Consider the following 17,040-nt stretch of genomic DNA (forward strand, 5'->3'; position numbering starts at 1 on the left):
CGGCGCGGCCCGGCCCGGCTCAGGCGGCGCCGCCCTCGTCGCTGCTCTCTGCGCCGCTCTCGCTCGCCGCGCCGCTCGCCTCCTGCGGGAAAGGCCGCCGTGAGGCCCGCGCTGCTGCCCTTCCCGCGGCCGCCTCTGAGCCCGCCCCGTGCCCGGCCCCGGCTGCCGCCCCGCCGCAGCATCAAACAGTGAAAATCGCCCCAAGAGGCAGGGTCCCCTCAGCCAGAGCGGGCAGGGCGGCTGCACGTGCTCTGGTGTTCTTAAACAGGGTCGGGGAACTGATGGGTGGCCCCACGGTGTGAACCGGGCTTGGCAAAGCTCTGCTTTCCCTGCCTCATCCCTCTTTGTGGAATAGGAACAGCTTCCTCCAGCAGTAAAAGCAACAGGTACTGCTGCTTGGGAAGACCTACCTCAGCCGTGCTTTCAGTGGAGTCTTCCTCCTCCTTGGAATCATCTCTTTCCTCCGAAGCCTGGGACAAAATTTCTTCCCCCTGGGTCAAACGTGCACAAAAAAAAACAAAAAAACAAAAAAAAAAAAACAACCCAATATGTGCGTGGTTGCTTGGTTATCATCTCAAATAAGCAACTTGAGAGTAAAAAAGCAGCCTTTGGTCAACACGTTTTGGTAGTGAAGGAGGAAGAACATGGTTAGGACTGGCTTCTGTTAAAACACACACAAGGAAAGTGCAGGTGTACAGGTATTATATTGGAGTGGCCTTATCTCTTCCCTTCTTGACACACAGTTATTGCCAACAAAGAGGAAGTATCCTCTGTTCTCACTGTTACAGAAAATAAAATACTGGTCACTAAAGCAGGGAAACCTTATTGTGAGAGGGGCCCCAGATGTGTAGCAATGCACGGTGTGTACCCMATGAAAGTGACATAAAATGCTTCCTCCCGCTCCACTAGACACCTCCAYGGCCATCTGAATGTGGCTTTATCATTTGAGCTGTGCACAAGTGCAGAGTTACAGCTGTCTGTGCATGGTGACATTTGTCCTTTCCCTGGTTTTAATGTACCCCAAGCATGACCCCATACTTCTCACCTGAAGATCGCGATTTTTAAGGATGCCCATCCAAAAGGCTTCCTGGCAGTGGTTGAATGCCAGCATTGCTTTGACTCGATACACAAACTGTTCCAGCGACTTCTTCATCAAGGGCACGTGGTTGGTCAGACCAATATCTTGTCGAATCTGTGTATGAAACAGTGCCATACATTTAYACTCAACAGTTGCTTAGGTTTTCTCGATGTTTAAAAACAAATCAGGCTGGAGAAAGAACATCATTAGCAAATAGTGTTGTTAAGATTACCAGCAGCTCTGCTAATCCAAGCCATGGTTATACAGGCRGGTGGGAAGGGCCCACTACAAAGTTTAGTCAGATGGTCTCATTTCTTGGCCAAACTAGTTTTCTTTTTAAAAACCAAGCATGAAATGAAATAAGCATTTTGTATAAAGGCAAAATGATTCCTTGCAAGAATCACCTATATATGCTGAGCAGCTATATATGCTGAATAAAAATAGAAGGASCCTCAGCTTTCTTCATGAACTCCTGAGAGAGAGGCTAGTGACTCCTCCATGTAATTCGGATGAATTCTGCTGACAGATGGGGATTCTTTTGATAATCTGCTTTTCATTTGCTCCATCATCGCAGCAACAGACTGGTATCACTTGTTCTGTTCTCCAAAAACAGCAGCACACAGCTCTGCTCTGGCAGAGCTCACACCACTTGTCATTTTTGCTCACTACAGCCATAGCTTGTGTGCACGTGAAGATCTGGGAGCTGCTGGTGCTGGTAGCGTGTGCAACTGGTAACGTGCATAAGCCTGACTCTTGCATGCAAGTAATTTTTGGTGAACCAGCAGAGCTACCTATGTAGGTCAGCGACAGACAACTGAACAGTGCCAATTCACAGAAAAAAAGCAACGTTACAAGTGCCAGACTTGCTATTTAAACAGGTATGAAAACAACCTGCTTGGAGAAAGAAGGTAGCTACTTGCTGAGAGCCCAAAACTGCAAACTAATCCCGCAGCACGTTTCATATCAGGAAATTACAGGTGTTGAACAAACCACTGTAGTAACAACCTTTCCCTGATGCATGTCTTGTGCAGTTCCTGAGGATCAGTGAACACTCCTRTAGAAATGCATCAGTGTAGTCCAGAAATAGTGGAAGCAGCTGGCATAGTAATGCACTTGGCTCAGTACAGTCATGGGGTGCTGGACTGGGTGATGGCAGAATCCTCTGGTGATTTTCTGTGACTCTGAAAGAGGGCTAGAAATTGTGCCTTCCAAGTTGCACACCATTGTAAGTTGGACCCAATTTCCATATCCAGAATATCAGCTACTTAAAATGTGCGTGTGCTGTTAGCTCCAATTTCCCCAGACTAAAGGTGCCCTAGATTTTGGAGAACTCAGACASGAGGGAACAGATGAGAGTTGCTCTAAGCAAAAATCAGCTCAGGAAGAGTTTCTATGCAAGAGATTCAGCTCCAGGTGAGTGTGCCTGTCTGAACTGCACAGCCATCACTAAACCAGACCACCTGCCAYAAGGATAAGCAATGACTTTGTGTGCGAGTTCTTTCATGGAAATGCTCTGCTACCCTTCTTGCGTTAGGTGCTCTAATTAAGCTTACTCTGAAATCCGATAAGCTTCATTTTTCGGAAAAGGTCAGGATGTGCATGGAAAAAGCAGGAGCCCTGTTTTGCTTCATGTTCTACCAACAGAGAAGAGGAGTTTAGAGGCAGCTGCAATGTGTTCCCTGGACACAGCAGTCATAACCAGAATCAAATCAGGGATGATCTCAACACCCTCACTACTCTACTGTGTTCCCTGGATCTCGGCAAGACTTGGGAGGATAGAGGTGAAGCYGAGTGCTACTGTCTACTGAGAAATGCTCTTGAAAGCATATGAGAAAGACTAAGAAATAAAGTTGCATGGTCACTACAAGAAGAGGTAAAATAAGTAAAAGGGAAGTTTTAATTGCCCTGAACCATGATGGTGACGCATTCTGTGCATCCCTGGTGTAACTCAGACCAGCAGCCACCAGCGAGATGCGACCATAGCAGCCTGGGTCTTTCACACCAGATCTCTCTGTTGCATTTAATGGAATAACTCAGATCAGTGTCTGGTCTTGTGAAGTCCGAAGAAGAGAAGCCTGAAGGGGGATCTGATTAATGTCTATAAATACAGCAAGAGAGGCAGTGAGGAAGATGGGACTGGTCTCTTCAGCAGTGGTCACCACCCATAGGACTGGAGGTAATGGCCACAAGCTGATGCACCCAAAGTTCCATAGGAACKTAAGGAAAAACTTCAGTGAGGGTGACAGAGCCCTGGAACAGGTTGGCAAGRGAGGCTCTGGAGTTTCCTTCTCTGGAGGTCTTCCAAACCYGCTTTCACACAGCCCTGTGCCACGTGCTCTGGGTGACCCTGTGTGTGCAGGGGGGTTGGACTAGATGATCTCTAGAGGTCCCTTCCAACCTTAAGCTTAAGCATTCTGTGATTCTGAATGCCAGTGAGCAACTATGGGTTTTATCACAGAATGGTTGAGGTTGGAAGGGACCTATAGAGATCTAGTCCAAGCCTCCTGCTCCAGCAGGGATACCCAGAGCACATGGCACAGGGTGGCATCCAGGCAGCTTTTGAAGATCTCCAGAGAAGRAGACTCCACAGCCTCTCTGGGCAGCCTGTTCCACAGCTCTCCACTCGATATCAAAGTAAAAATCAAGAATGGTTTAATAAAAATGTCTGCATCCTATCTTCTTCAAACAGGATAGGGACATTCATTGCATATATTGACCTGTCTTTTCATTCGTGAAAAAATATCTCTYGTTTTGGATACAGCTATGAAAACACCGGTCAAGTGCAAAGGCAAACAGCCTGTACAAGCTGCAGGGTTGTCATCTCGCTTACCAGGTGAGCTGTGACTTTGAAGGAGGCACAGAGATTTCACTTTCAAACAGGGCTGCCGAGCATCTCCAAGGTTTGTGCCGGCTTCCAAGGGACCAAGCTGACTAGAGAGGTGCATCCCTATACTGATGACTGCAGTGGCACATTCTGATCTTCACCTAGCCTTTCAGGTTCCTGCTCTTGGCTGTAGACTAAACCCCTAGCAAATCTAGCCCGGGGAGCTGTGCCAATAACTGTCCTTCTCCCTGCATCTCCTTTGGCAGAATTGCCCTCCACAACATGTATTTCYTAGTCCTCTTGGGACTAAGGAAAGCATCATGTTGTGCAGAATTCCTTATAACTGCCTTTTCCTGCATGATCGGGGTGGGGGGGCACTGGCTCCCCACGCTGGAAGCGGCCTGTTACTCCCGTTCCCCTTCCTGTAAGTCTCCTACAAGAGACTTGTAGGCTGCTTTGGGTGTCACCAATACAACTCGCTGCCTTTGCCCTCTTCTCTGATAACATTGTCAATGTAATGATGTCAAAAAGGCATCGTAAGAGGATTCTGAATAAAGTTTTCCCTTGTCCAACACCTGATGATGATTCTTTTGGCTCATGAGGCTATTGATCTCTGCCAATGCTTCTCGCGCATATTATTGATCTGACATTTGTATTTTAAATAAGGCAAATGCTGCCTCTAAGGTCTTAGCTTAGGTTCTCAGAAATACCCCTTTACAGATGCCAACAAAGATGTCAGAAGGCTCTGTCTTAAAAATCAGAGCATTTTAACTTTATCTGCTATCCTATTCAGCCACTTTCACATCAAATATTTCAACTTCTGTCCATCAACCAAGGCTATTTTTTCCTCTTCTGAGAGTTTCTGCTGCGACAGATATGTTGGAAGCTTGCAAGTAAAACGTGCCTATGGTCTGGAAAAGCAGCAAAAGGGAAATAGGTCGTCCTTATCACAGGAGGAGATTGCACTGCAGTTAGAGCTTATCTTACTTTGGAGTGGCCGCACATGTGATGAAGCTGTCTGGTACTCAGCTGCAAGGTTTTCAGCAAACTCTGCACATCATCCTGTAATAAAGAAGTAGATCTGCAAATCAGGGCCCAGAATGCAAGCAGGAATATTTATTATATATTTGATAACCTCATTCTCCTCCCAAACCCCTTTGCAATGCAAAAGAGTTATCTATTAGAAAGTTAGAGAAGTTGGGCAGATTAAGCCACAGAATGAGTCTTTGCTGGCAAAACTGGATTGTCTTGCAACAAAGCAAGGGCAATCTAGTGACCCATTCTTACTTGCCATGAAGTGCAATAAAGTTGGTCTGTCCATCTCCACTCATATGTATGTTGTACTGCTAAAAGCTCCCAAAATTACTGCAGTGACATTATCCCTCTGGATAACACAAGCGCTGAGCAACCTGAGGGCTCAAGCCAGCTTCCTACTCTTTTGAGACACACATTTGTGGCAATAACTTTTGAAGGGATTCCTTTGCTAGCAGCAAAGCAGTCCAGTCACAAGAATGACGTCCTTGACCAGGTTAGGCAATCATAGAATCATAATGGTTGGAAAAGACTTTTGAGATCATCAAGTCCAACTGTAGTTCCCTCAAAATCATACCTGTTAACCATGTCGCTGTGCACCTCATCTACACAATGATCTGTTTGCTGAGAAAAGGCTGCGCAGGCAAGTATGTGTTCATAAATACAACTCTTCCAGCTCTTTGCCACTTAATCCTTACCTTTCTCCTTAGAACAGGTGCTTCAATTTTAGCAAATGCACTGTTATCAAAAAAAGTAGGTATTGGTACTCATTTCTCTATGTTCTGGGGACTGCTCAACATCCCTGAGCGCTGGTGCCTGCAAAGGCAGAGACCTGCAGGCTGCCTGGCTCAGCACTGACCTAATTTATGGTGGACAGCAAAAGCTGGGAAGAGGGCTAGTGCAGGTTGTTTTTGCAGCTGACTAAAAAACACAGCTTTTTTTTTTCCAAAAAAAAAAAGTCCATCTTTTTTTGCATGTGTATCCAGCCAAGTGAGTGGACTTTTTCAAAAACACTATGATCCATGAGTCTGCCCACTGCTAGCTGGAGTTCCCTTTAATGCAACAAGCAAAGAACTGCTTGTGTTCTTGCTTTAGGTCCCCAACTGGTTCCAAAACAGTATACCATCCAGAGGGACCTGACAGGCTGGYGAGTYRGGCGGAGAGGAACCTCATGARGTTCAATAAGGACAAGTGCAGGGTCCTGCACCTGGGGAGGAATGACCCCAGGCAYCAGTACAGATTAGGGGTKGACCTGCTGGAAAGCACCTCCACGGAGAGGGACCTGGGAGTCCTGGTTGACACTAAGTTAACCATGAGTGAGCAGTGCCCTCGTGGCCAAGAAGGCCAATGGGATCCTGGCCTGCATCAGGAGGAGTGTTGCCAGCAGGTCGAGGGAGGTGATTCTGCCCCTCTACTCAGCTCTGGTGAGGCCGCACCTGGAGTACTGTGTKCAGTTCTGGGCACCCCAGTATAGGAGGGACGTGGAGCTTCTCGAGAGGGTCCAGTGAAGAGCAACCAGGATGATTAAGGGAATGGAACATCTCTCGTRTGAAGAGAGGCTGAGTGAGCTGGGCCTGTTTTCTCTGGAGAAGAGAMGGCTCAGAGGGGATATGATTAAYATGTATAARTTCAGGAAGGGAGAATGCAGGGAGGAAGGGGACAAGCTGTTTTCACTGGTGGCCAGCGACAGGACGAGGGGTAATGGCCACAAGCTGAAGCACAAGAAGTTCCGTCTCCAGGTGAGGAGCAACTTCTTTACTGTGAGGGTGACAGAGCAGTGGAACAGGCTGCCCAGGGAGGTTGTGGAGTCTCCTACTCTGGAGGTCTTCAAAACCCGCCTGGATGCCACCCTGTGCCACATGCTCTAGGCGCGCCTGCTTGAGCAGGAAGGTTGGACTAGATGATCTCTAGAGGTCCCTTCCAATCTTGAATATTCTGTGATTCTGTGATACCTCCAAAATGCTTACCTTGTGCTTTTTAAAGCTGTAGTCCAGGAGAGGCATGGCAAGTTTCAGAAACACTTCCACAAAGAGACGGCCATACTATAAAAGAATGAGAAATTCTTTTATAAACTCCATTATTAGCCATTTCAGGAGGCAGGTTTAAATTCTCTTTTAAAGAACCATCACTAAATTAAACAAGATAATGACACACTCTTTCAAGTTACCTTGGAGACCATTCACTCCTAGAGTTCTTATTAAAGGCTATATTCATACAAAGGCTGAACTTAGATGTACAGGACCAGGGAAGAGAACCACTTTAATCACTGGAAAGAGAAGTGTTAGTAGGACAAGGTCTCACCCTTGCACACATCCCTGGTTTTATTCTTCAGCAATCAGGGCACAAAACTGATAAATACAGAGTGACAAAGTCACTATACGAGTCCCAGCCAGAACAAGGAGAGCTGCAAAGGGACATATGACCTTTCTCATCTTTACGGGACGCCTGCTRTTGTCTCCTCTGATTTTAGATACCATGCACAGGAGTGAGGAGAAAAGGGGCTGGATTCCATAATGCCAATTGCAGGAAGTTTTTRCAGTCAAGCTATAGTGGAAGACAGTTTTATATATATATTTTTTAATATATGTAAGTATATAAAAATACTTACTAAAATATAAAATTATATATATTTATATATGTAATACAGAGATGGATATGGGTGTATGTATATACATATATACATATGTACATATACATATATATATAAAACAGTATCTGCTTTTATCAGGGAACTTTGTAACCACTCTCTTTTCCACTGCAGGCAATGATCCAGGAAAGGTGGTACTTAAACTGCTCTCTTCCGTTAAGTCTTTGCTTACCTTCAGACAGATGCTGAGCACAGGTCTGCTGTCAAATACCTACTTAGACAAGAGGAAAAAAAGAGAAAGATCAATCCACAAGTTTTAAGGAAGCAAGGGAAGCAGAGCAGGCACTTAAAACAGCACTCTGCTGGCTACATGCTATTTCAAATTTCAAGTGTGTGAAATGCAATGGGTGTTGCTGAACAAAGTGTAGGGTGGGAACACTAAATCACTGTGCTGTGTCTTTGTGTTGCTCACACAAGCATTCCAAAAAAATCAAAAGGCAACAATACTGTAACTAGCTGAGGTATTTAAATGGACCTGGGTCAAAAGAGAGAGCAGATTAAGAGCAGACTGAAGTACTTGGATGAATGTCTGCCTAGCAATCTGAAATGAATTTCAGCAAATCTGAGGTTCTTAAGTAGTCTGGGACCTGAGAGACCTAGTACGTCTGAAAGGCAAGTAACCAAACGGCAGCCAAAGCGAAACTGAGGTGTGCAAAATGATGTATTTTGGAAGGAATAAGTTAAGTCCAGACATCAGACCTTTCCCTGGATTTCTTCACATCTTGCCTTGACATTCATGTGATAGCTAATAGGATATGCAGGCTGTAGGAATTTAGAAGTATTAAAAAGAAGGTTATAAGAGAACCTTTACATGCAAATTATGACTGGCTCTAGTTACCATTTTCATTTTTCTTTCACCAGTGGATCATATTTCATATTTTTTTCCTTGCACTCTGGAGCCTGAATACACAGGGCCTTGCTGGCAATCTGAAGGGAAAGTCAGAAGAAAATAGCAGTTCCTCACCTTGACCAAGTTGACGAGGATATGGAAATTTCGCACAGCAATGTTCCACTGCAACAGTTTCTCCAGTTGCACCTAATGGGACGCAAGAGGACATCACAGTAACCAGGACGGTGCATTTCCTCTCACCTTGCTGAATACTCTTGCAGCGTTGACTATGTCCAGAGTGTAAGGTGGTGCTCGTGTTGAAGAAAGAGGGACAAAACTTCCCCCAGAGGCAGATTTTCCCATGGAAAGCCACTCTATCCTGATCAGTACCCACATCAGTACCAAAAAATAACACATTTCCTTGGTTCTGGTGGGAAAATACTTTTGTGCTCCTACACAGGTGTGCAAGATCAGCTGCACAGTTCATTGCTGATTGCTACCTGTTCTCTGGCTACAGCTTCTGGATTTTTTTTCTGAATTTACAGTGCAGACCTGCAAAAGTTTGCTATTTATATATTATTCTCTACATCAGTTTGAAGGTATCTGAATACCTTTCCTAGCCAACGTTCAGCAGTAAATTCCTGTCTGAGCTACATATACTTTATAATTTATCACTTATGCCCCCTAAATAGTTCAGATGCTTTCGTTTTCCTACCTGACTCGAGTCCAATGGCTTCCCAGCTGGGATACTTTTCACTGAATTCTCTAGCTGAGCCATCATCACTCTGAAGAAAACCGGGAAGGTCTGTCTGTTGAGAAAGCAAGAGCAAAACTAAAAGCTATCTCTGAGCTTCTAGGTAAGCTCTTGTCCCTAGAAGGGCATGGAAAACTCGAAGGGAGCTTAGTTGGGTACCCTCAGTAGGGAACAACAGCTGGACTCATCACCATTTCTAGCCCAGCCCCTAGGCAGATGGGGAAAGTCACTATCACTTCCCCAGGATGAATCACAACCTCCCCTTCTATATTGATGCAATTACCTGCTTAGGGTGGGATAAGTAGAAGAACATCCATCTTTGGCAGAGTTGATAAGTTCAGGAACACCAACACTGGAGATTTCCTCTATGGCTTTCAAGATGTTATCCGAGTGCTCCAGGTAGACACTAAACCCAAGCATCAGTTCAGTTCCTCATTAAGTATTATGCAGAGTATGACAGCAAGTCCTTGAACTCTCCATTACCTACAACATGGCTTAAAATTGTCAAGTTTATTCTGATGCCAAAGGCAAACACGTATTGGAAATCCAAAGYAAATACTTAGAACTGTCCCAATAATATCATTAAAAGCTACCAGGATTTGAGGCAAACCAGGTTTAATATTTACTCATTCTCACGAGTATCAACACATACAGATGTGTTCATGTATGCTGACAAGCTATAATCTAGCACAAATGAGGTCTCTGCATGCTTCTATGGCCAATGGAGACTTTAAAAACCGTGACTACACAAACGTCAATTTGAGTCCAAACTAGACTTGCTATGCTGAAAAGCTTCATTTTAAAATAAATAATCTTCTCAAATGTAGTTTTCAAGAACTGCTCATGTCTTTCCCATAGGCTTGCAGAAAGTATTGACCTGACACTGCTTCCTTGCAAATCAACTCAATACATGGCCCACTAATCAGTTTTAAGGGTCCTGGGGATAGAATCATCATAAAAAAAAAAAAAAAAAAAAACACACCCAACAACCCAGTCCTGCTGTTAACAGAAGCCAGCCTGGCCTTACCAGAGCAGAGTATACAGCGCGCTGTTGAACTGGCTGCCCTTCTCTCGCTCTCCGGTGGGATTCACCCACGACTGGCAGAGGAACTGCTTAGCTAGTGAAGCTGTCAAAGAGAAGGGATAACTCAAAGAAAGACCTGGATGTGCTTTGTTTCCCACATACTGCAAGAATCCAAGATAATTTCCTTCTTCTATACAAAGCCAGTGGGATCCAAGTGGCTTTTCAAAAGATCAKATTATCACTCTAGCCCTCAGGATTCTCAAACTCATTCTCACATGCTGTTTACAAAGGAGTGAAGGTCACAAATCACAGCCACAAAATGTATGCACATCCCGTATGTTCCTGGTCTGATATTCCTTGTTCTGGTGAGAATTGTCGTCTATCTCTGGCCATTTCTGCCTGACAAACTTATGTTAAGATCAGTAGCTCATGTAGTGAGCCACTTTTTTTTAATTTAAAAACCTTTTAAAGTTTTAAAACTTTTAAAGGTTTTTTTTTAATTGAAAAAAAGACAGGTAATGGGTTACCTTTAGGGCATTCATCTCTACAAATGGAGCTCTTATAACAACTGAGTTTTCTTTTTGACCACAGTTTTTTTAATAACACTGGTTGGGCAGTTCTCCCATCCTAATAAAATGTGGGGAGTGTAAAATAGTAAACAAAGTAAAAATAGTAAAACAAAGGGGGGAATTTACAATTCTGAGTGGCTGTAGGGATCTGAGAAAGATTAGAGCTGTCTTAGCATGACAACATCTAGCCGAGAGGGGTGACTCTGTGTTTGAATTCTTTATTTCAGTGTCTAACCAAATGGAAAACAAATAGTTTCCTTGAATAGTCGTTGCAAGCACGTCTATCCCTTACCTGCTTTAATGTTGTTCCCTTACAGAGTCAGCTCTAATCCCTGAGAAGAACAGTTCTCTTGGCTGAAAATACTTGTTGCATGGTGCTAAAAACAAATACACTTACTGTATTTACTTTTATTTAATTAAATTAAATTTAAGTAATTTAATTACTTTTATTTAATGGTTAGGGTTGTTCATCCCAGCGAGCCTGCCASGGTGCCTCCAGGAAATCTTTCCCTTCTAAGCAGCATTCCACATCCAGAACTTAAGATCTCGAGGCAAAGGACAACACAAGAACTAATATGGGATAAGAGGTTCTTCACACATTACCTATTTTCTCTCTCTTCCAACTGGTCATTGGCTTCTCAGCAATGGCAATCAGGAGCTGAGCAAGGGTGAACGCACTCGAAAAGCTGGAAATGCTCTGCTGGAAGTTCACTAGGTACTGGAAGCTCTCACTGCGGATGACAGGAAAGATGAAAGCTGAAGGGAGTGCAAATAGGATAATCTCCCAGAAACACACAAAGAAAAAGGATAAGCTTGAATCCAAGGTCTCACTAGCCCAATATTTTGTCTTTRGCAATGCCTTTGAACTATCCTGAGCGTATTTTTTCCTTCTGTGAATCCTACTGACTCCCTAGTCTCTAATAGGATACGTATAAATGAGGTCCATGGACCAATGTATATCTTATAATCCAGCAGCTCCTTTTCATTCGTTTGGAATGCATCATCACTCATGCCTTGCACCGAATGCAAAGCTCTCCTCTCTTTAAAGGCTCAGCCACACGATCCTTGGATCCATCTGATTCCTTACTTCATATACCTTCAGTGCACTCATTTTTCTTAGTGGGCCAGCGTGGTCTCTGCATGACCTTCATGGCCAGTAGGACAGCAGAAAGCAATGCAAAGGTTGCTCCAACTAATCATGCCCAGCATGTTGGATTTCAGCAACTAACAGAAGACAATCCATTTCTTTAAGCCTGCCCACCTCCCTCTCCGTTCAAAGAAGCGCAGATGCTGCACCAAAGTTATAAATAGCTCTCAGTATTTTGTATCATCCCATTCCTAGTTTAGCTCTCACAATTTTGTATCATCCCATTCCTAGTTTTTTCTTCAATAATTCTACAATCAAATAGGTTTTGCCCGTGCAGTGGCACAAGGTCAGGCTACAAAGACATTTGGGAACCTTTCAAATCAGCAGGACTTTGATTCTGAACTGCTTTTTCAGACTCCAGACAAGAATTTCTAACCAAAATACATGCCTCAAAGTATTTTTGATATCAAATTCATTGTACATGCTTTTTCCACTCAGTGTTTTAGACTTTGCCTGGATCTTCATAAAATTTCTTATAACTAGACTTTAGAATCCTGACTTTGATGGRCAATAAGTTAGTTTTGTCAAACACACAGTTATTCAAAATGCCAAAAAACAGRGAAAACTCTTTGATCCTACCTTATCAGCTCCTCAAGAGGAAGAAATTCTGTTTCTCCTGGCTTTAGCCTGTCTGCAAGTACCTGGAGGGCTGACCTTAGCAAGTCAGAATTTTCATTCTGAGAGAACCCATTCCTGAGGGCAGAAAAAGTGCTAATTAATCATCAGATTAGGAGAGTTACCAAATGTAAAAGCACATCTGAACACATATTTGCAACAAGAAAGCATCTTGATACACCAAGACAAGCCCAGTAATAAGAAAGTAACAGGAGACCCAAGAAACTGGAAACYGATTTTGACAGCAAACTTGGATCATACATTCATTTTGTCTTTACCAGTGAATGGAAACCCTTGTGCACACATAATAAGAATGCAAATCTTGTCTTAGAAGGGAGAGGACATTTCTTGTAAGTGGAAGTGTCTGTTTGTCTATGTGTCTGTGTCTCTCTCTCTCTCTATACACACACACACACGCACACACACGTTAAAACAAGGTTATGCAGATGTGAAAAAAAGAGATGTTTAATGGCAGTTCAAATGGAGAGACAGTGCCTGGTAACCTCTCAAACAAGTAGAAACCTAATAGTTTGCATAGAAACTACAGAGATCTTCACAGAGCCTTTGAATTACCAGACTTCTCACATCATTCACTGCTAATGTGTATGCTGGAAATGCTCAAATATTGCTCAAATATGCTCAAATATTCTAGATCTACAGATTGACCACATGCAATTGATCATGATGTACATCTACATTTAACATGCAGAGTAGTGAGCAATAGTTAGGAACGTATGTGAGGACTTAAATTACATAAAAGAAGTTGTAACTTGGTTGTTGGACCTTAGTAGCTGTACAGCTGGATCCACTACATTCCTGCCTGACTCACAGTAAAGCAGAACTATGTTACTTTCTATCCAGTCTCACCAGCAAAACTGATACTGCCATTACAGGTGTTTCTTAAAAAGGGTCACATGTATCTGCATTCTGCCACTATCTTTTTTTTTTTTTTTTCCCCAATCCCTGCTGTTTCCATCAGCTGCAGAAGAGGCTTCCACGGTGTCATCCTGGATTACATTAGAGGTTGCGAAGGTCAAATCCAGACTGCACATATATCTGTAGGTTTGGCGTTTAAAATGCAATTCAAGTGGGTAACAGTGCATCAACAATGTAAGTTTTTTTTCAACAAAGTACACACCCATCCTTTCCCACTGGCAAAAGAGATTCTTTCACTGTTCAGAATTCAGGCAGTGACAATTTAACATGGGTTAGAGGGGACTTTCTGGGTAAAAAATTCCAGGATTTCTAGGCAGGATGGGAATGGCATAGCTAGGTGTAGTGATGTGTCGCTTATATTGGTCTTAATTCAAAACCATGTAGTGTGTATTAATACAGTGAACTTCAGGCTTTTCAATGCCTCAGGCTGTTCTTCATCCACTGGTAATTCCCTACAGTTTTAATTCAGTTTAATTCAGTTTTTTTAATTCAGTTTAATTCAGTCAGACAGAAGGCTTTGCTGTAATTATAAAAGCACATTTTAAAAGTCTTCAGCCACTGCAGCATATTGTTCTGCGTGGCTGACAGGCCATTCGCTGAGTATGAATACTGTGAAGAAAAGGAGTACAAGAAGTAAGCAATAAACATGCTTTACTTCTTTATGTGACTGTAAATTCTTCTCTCTAAACTCACCAAGCAAATAGGTAGCGAAAAGTTAGCAGCAATTGTTGGTAACAAGAGGACATCAGCTGGTACTCTTGAATGTTCACTCCTGGTCCATCTACTATACCATGATTTTCTGTAGCAATTGCCTTAAATACAGAACAAACCCTTCATTAAACACTTCATTCCAAGGGCAGATAGTGGCATGGGTTCTATTTGCATACATTTAAAAAGAAATACATGCCCCACCCACTCCCTTTCCCACATATAACCCCCAAAATATCTTTCGAAGTGACAAAACTTGACTGTTCCCAGTCAAAATTGTTGTCCACTAACCTGGAAGTAATTGTGCATGTTCTCCATGTGATTGCACAGCGGTTTGAGTAGTTTGACCACATATGTAGCAACTTCCTTAGGAGATTTCTGACACAGGTGGGAAAAGCCAATATCCCTGTAGCCTCTCTCCTGCAGCAAACCCAAAGTTTAAAGTCTTTTCATCAGCCTGACCTATGAGGAGAAGCTAATATGTAACCCTGCTACTAGATTGCTTTTGAGCTGTGCAATTCCTGAAGTCCTACTGTCTGCCAGGGATGCCCATTGAATAAGGAGATTGGCTTCTGCTGTACCACCCGCTCCAACTCTCAGACAAATGGAAAAGATTTCATGAAAATAAAACTAATGTCAAAGATGCAGCAAATCTGCACTTTGTGCAAATGCTAAGGGARGAGAGTCTCTGCCCATGGAAATTAAGACAGGCTACAGAAACAAGGAGAAAGAAGGCTGTGAGTTAAGGAATCAGTCAGGCTGTTGTAAACTTCTCATAGTTTAACATGTTGAGCTAGTCGTGTTTTCTTTGTGGTGTTGGTCAGCAATGCAAGGAGTCACAGGAGTCAGAGTGCCATTCTAAAAGTAGCACTGTCTAGTGTTCCCCACCCATTATTTAGGGAATGCACAAGAACAACAAGAAGAGAAGACTCTGCCATGTATTCACAGAGCTATCGTCCAGCTATAGCAACTGGGACAGACTCCACCCTCACAGCAACTCTTGTAACTGTCTAACCTGAGCTACTTCTTGCCCAGTAGAGCCAGTCTCTCCAATCTGGGCTGGGAAAAGCCACCTGAGTTAAAGGCTACAGGGTTCTTCTTTAGCCCTTTCCTGAAACATGCAGAGACCTAGGTATTGCTAATACTTTAGGAAGGGAAGCACTAAAGTCTCTTTTGAACGGGCAAGTGCTGTTCTGACACACGGCTGGTGGGCAGACATACTATTGATAGGTTTTATGCTATTTAAACTTCTGGTGTTTTATGAAAATAATCTCTCTAAGGTAGGACTTGGAAGCTACCAGAGTAGATCAGCCTCAGCCTTAGTCTTTCCCCATCAGTTGCTGTTGTACGTGCCTTTGAGAAGGGCATTCGCCTCGTGGGGCTAGGGGTCAGCATGTGTTCCAGTTTCCAGCACAGGTCATCCAGAAGGAATAAAAGTTCATCAGGCCCCAGCTGCACAACTTCTCTAGCCTGCAATCACAGGGAAGAACAGTCAGTTTCAGGACTCTGCGTCGACATCTTGAGATCCAAGTCAACCTCCTCCATTGCCAGCTATGACTGCTGGCCTAGTGAACCTCATGGTTGGTTCTAGGGTTATTCTTCTCTGCTGCTGCAGGTATCGGATCATTGGTTCTGGTTCATGCTCAACACATGAACTTAGCACTTGGCCTCAGCAGAGGCAATAGTAGTAGTGTCCTATCACTGAGAAAAAACATTTACACACTGAAATTCTAAATGCCACTAGGCTGATAGGGATTAAAGAGTTTAAAGCCCAAGGAAGCCAAAATCACAACCCCAATTGAGAGCCAACAAGTGTTTTGAAATAACCCACAGCCCAAGAGATCTATCAAAGCAAAGATMAAGCTGTTCAAGCACTACCTACAGAGGAGGAGTGACCTGAAAACTCAAATTGTGCTGGAATGCTAATGGACTTTTGCAGGACTTTCACTTAGCTTTAGCATGACTTAGCATGACAACTTATGTTCCTGTGAGTTAAGGTTTTCAGACTATGTAGATAGAAATATCAGAGGAAGAAGAATCAAAGGCAGTGCCTATATACAAAAGAAGGCGCAAGCTGTCAACTTCTTCACATTTTACTAATTCAACTCTAGCATAACAAAATAAGAATCCAGGTGTACTCAGCCTGCCTGCAAAGAGGGTAACAAAATTCAGAACTTTGGATGATGCTTTGAGACACTTGCCCTTTTGCACTGTTAAAGGTCAGAGGATCCCTTTAAGAGGCTGTCCACCTCTTAGTGCTTTTAACATACTAGAACATAGCAGCAGCTGATATTAAAGGCCTTTTCTTTCCGTTAAGTCTATATATGTTACAGGGTATCTTTTCCTTTCATGGAACATCTCTACTGTGTTATTTTTAATGTAGTTGCTCCACCTGTGTGTACAGATCTCAGAAAAAGTTCTTTGCATCTCAGTGCTTTTAGTACTTGCTTTCAAAGGGGGCAAATACTTTCCTGGCACGCAGCCTACAGAGAAGATCAACTTCTTAACATCAGTTTCTATCCATTTGAAAAGAGCAAGAGGAAATTGGCTTCTCAGAGGAAGCCAGTTACACCAAGATACACTGTTTTACACTGTTACATTCACCTCCGTATGCATCTCSGTGTCCAAGACAGACTTTGTCAGCAGCCCACAGTGCAACACATTGAAGACCTCGAGGTCTAACTCGCGGAAATATTGGCGGTAGTTGTGCAGCTGGGCCACAGGGTTTCCTGACTCTCTTTCACCAGCAGTCTGAAAAGCAAATGGCAGAATTAAGCTTATGGCCTAGGCTGCACATGAACAGAGGATAAACAAGGTGAGAAAGAGAGAGAGAGAGAGAGAGAGAGAGAGAGAGAGAGAGAGAGAGAGAGAGAGAGA

The 17,040-nt window shown here is 43.4% G+C and overlaps 1 protein-coding gene across 1 annotated transcript in view; it reads right to left on the reverse strand.

The window, feature by feature from the left end:
- Positions 1–19: 19 nt before the first annotated feature.
- FANCD2 (FA complementation group D2) overlaps positions 20–17,040 on the reverse strand; it is a 48,297-nt gene continuing 31,276 nt past the window's right edge. The window contains exons 29-44 of the mRNA XM_026046451.1: positions 16,768–16,914; positions 15,517–15,633; positions 14,455–14,583; positions 14,149–14,267; positions 12,484–12,597; positions 11,361–11,488; positions 10,192–10,291; positions 9,448–9,570; positions 9,126–9,219; positions 8,546–8,617; positions 7,754–7,792; positions 6,902–6,976; positions 4,890–4,964; positions 1,046–1,192; positions 411–491; positions 20–82 (exon numbers count right to left, since the gene is read on the reverse strand). Coding sequence (XP_025902236.1) covers positions 20–82; positions 411–491; positions 1,046–1,192; positions 4,890–4,964; positions 6,902–6,976; positions 7,754–7,792; positions 8,546–8,617; positions 9,126–9,219; positions 9,448–9,570; positions 10,192–10,291; positions 11,361–11,488; positions 12,484–12,597; positions 14,149–14,267; positions 14,455–14,583; positions 15,517–15,633; positions 16,768–16,914 — 1,623 coding nt within the window. The remainder of the gene's footprint in view (positions 83–410; positions 492–1,045; positions 1,193–4,889; positions 4,965–6,901; positions 6,977–7,753; positions 7,793–8,545; positions 8,618–9,125; positions 9,220–9,447; positions 9,571–10,191; positions 10,292–11,360; positions 11,489–12,483; positions 12,598–14,148; positions 14,268–14,454; positions 14,584–15,516; positions 15,634–16,767; positions 16,915–17,040) is intronic.

Source organism: Nothoprocta perdicaria, unplaced genomic scaffold (genome assembly GCF_003342845.1).
Source record: "Nothoprocta perdicaria isolate Ctin4 unplaced genomic scaffold, notPer1 scaffold_443, whole genome shotgun sequence".
NCBI classification, from domain to species: Eukaryota; Metazoa; Chordata; class Aves; order Tinamiformes; family Tinamidae; genus Nothoprocta; species Nothoprocta perdicaria.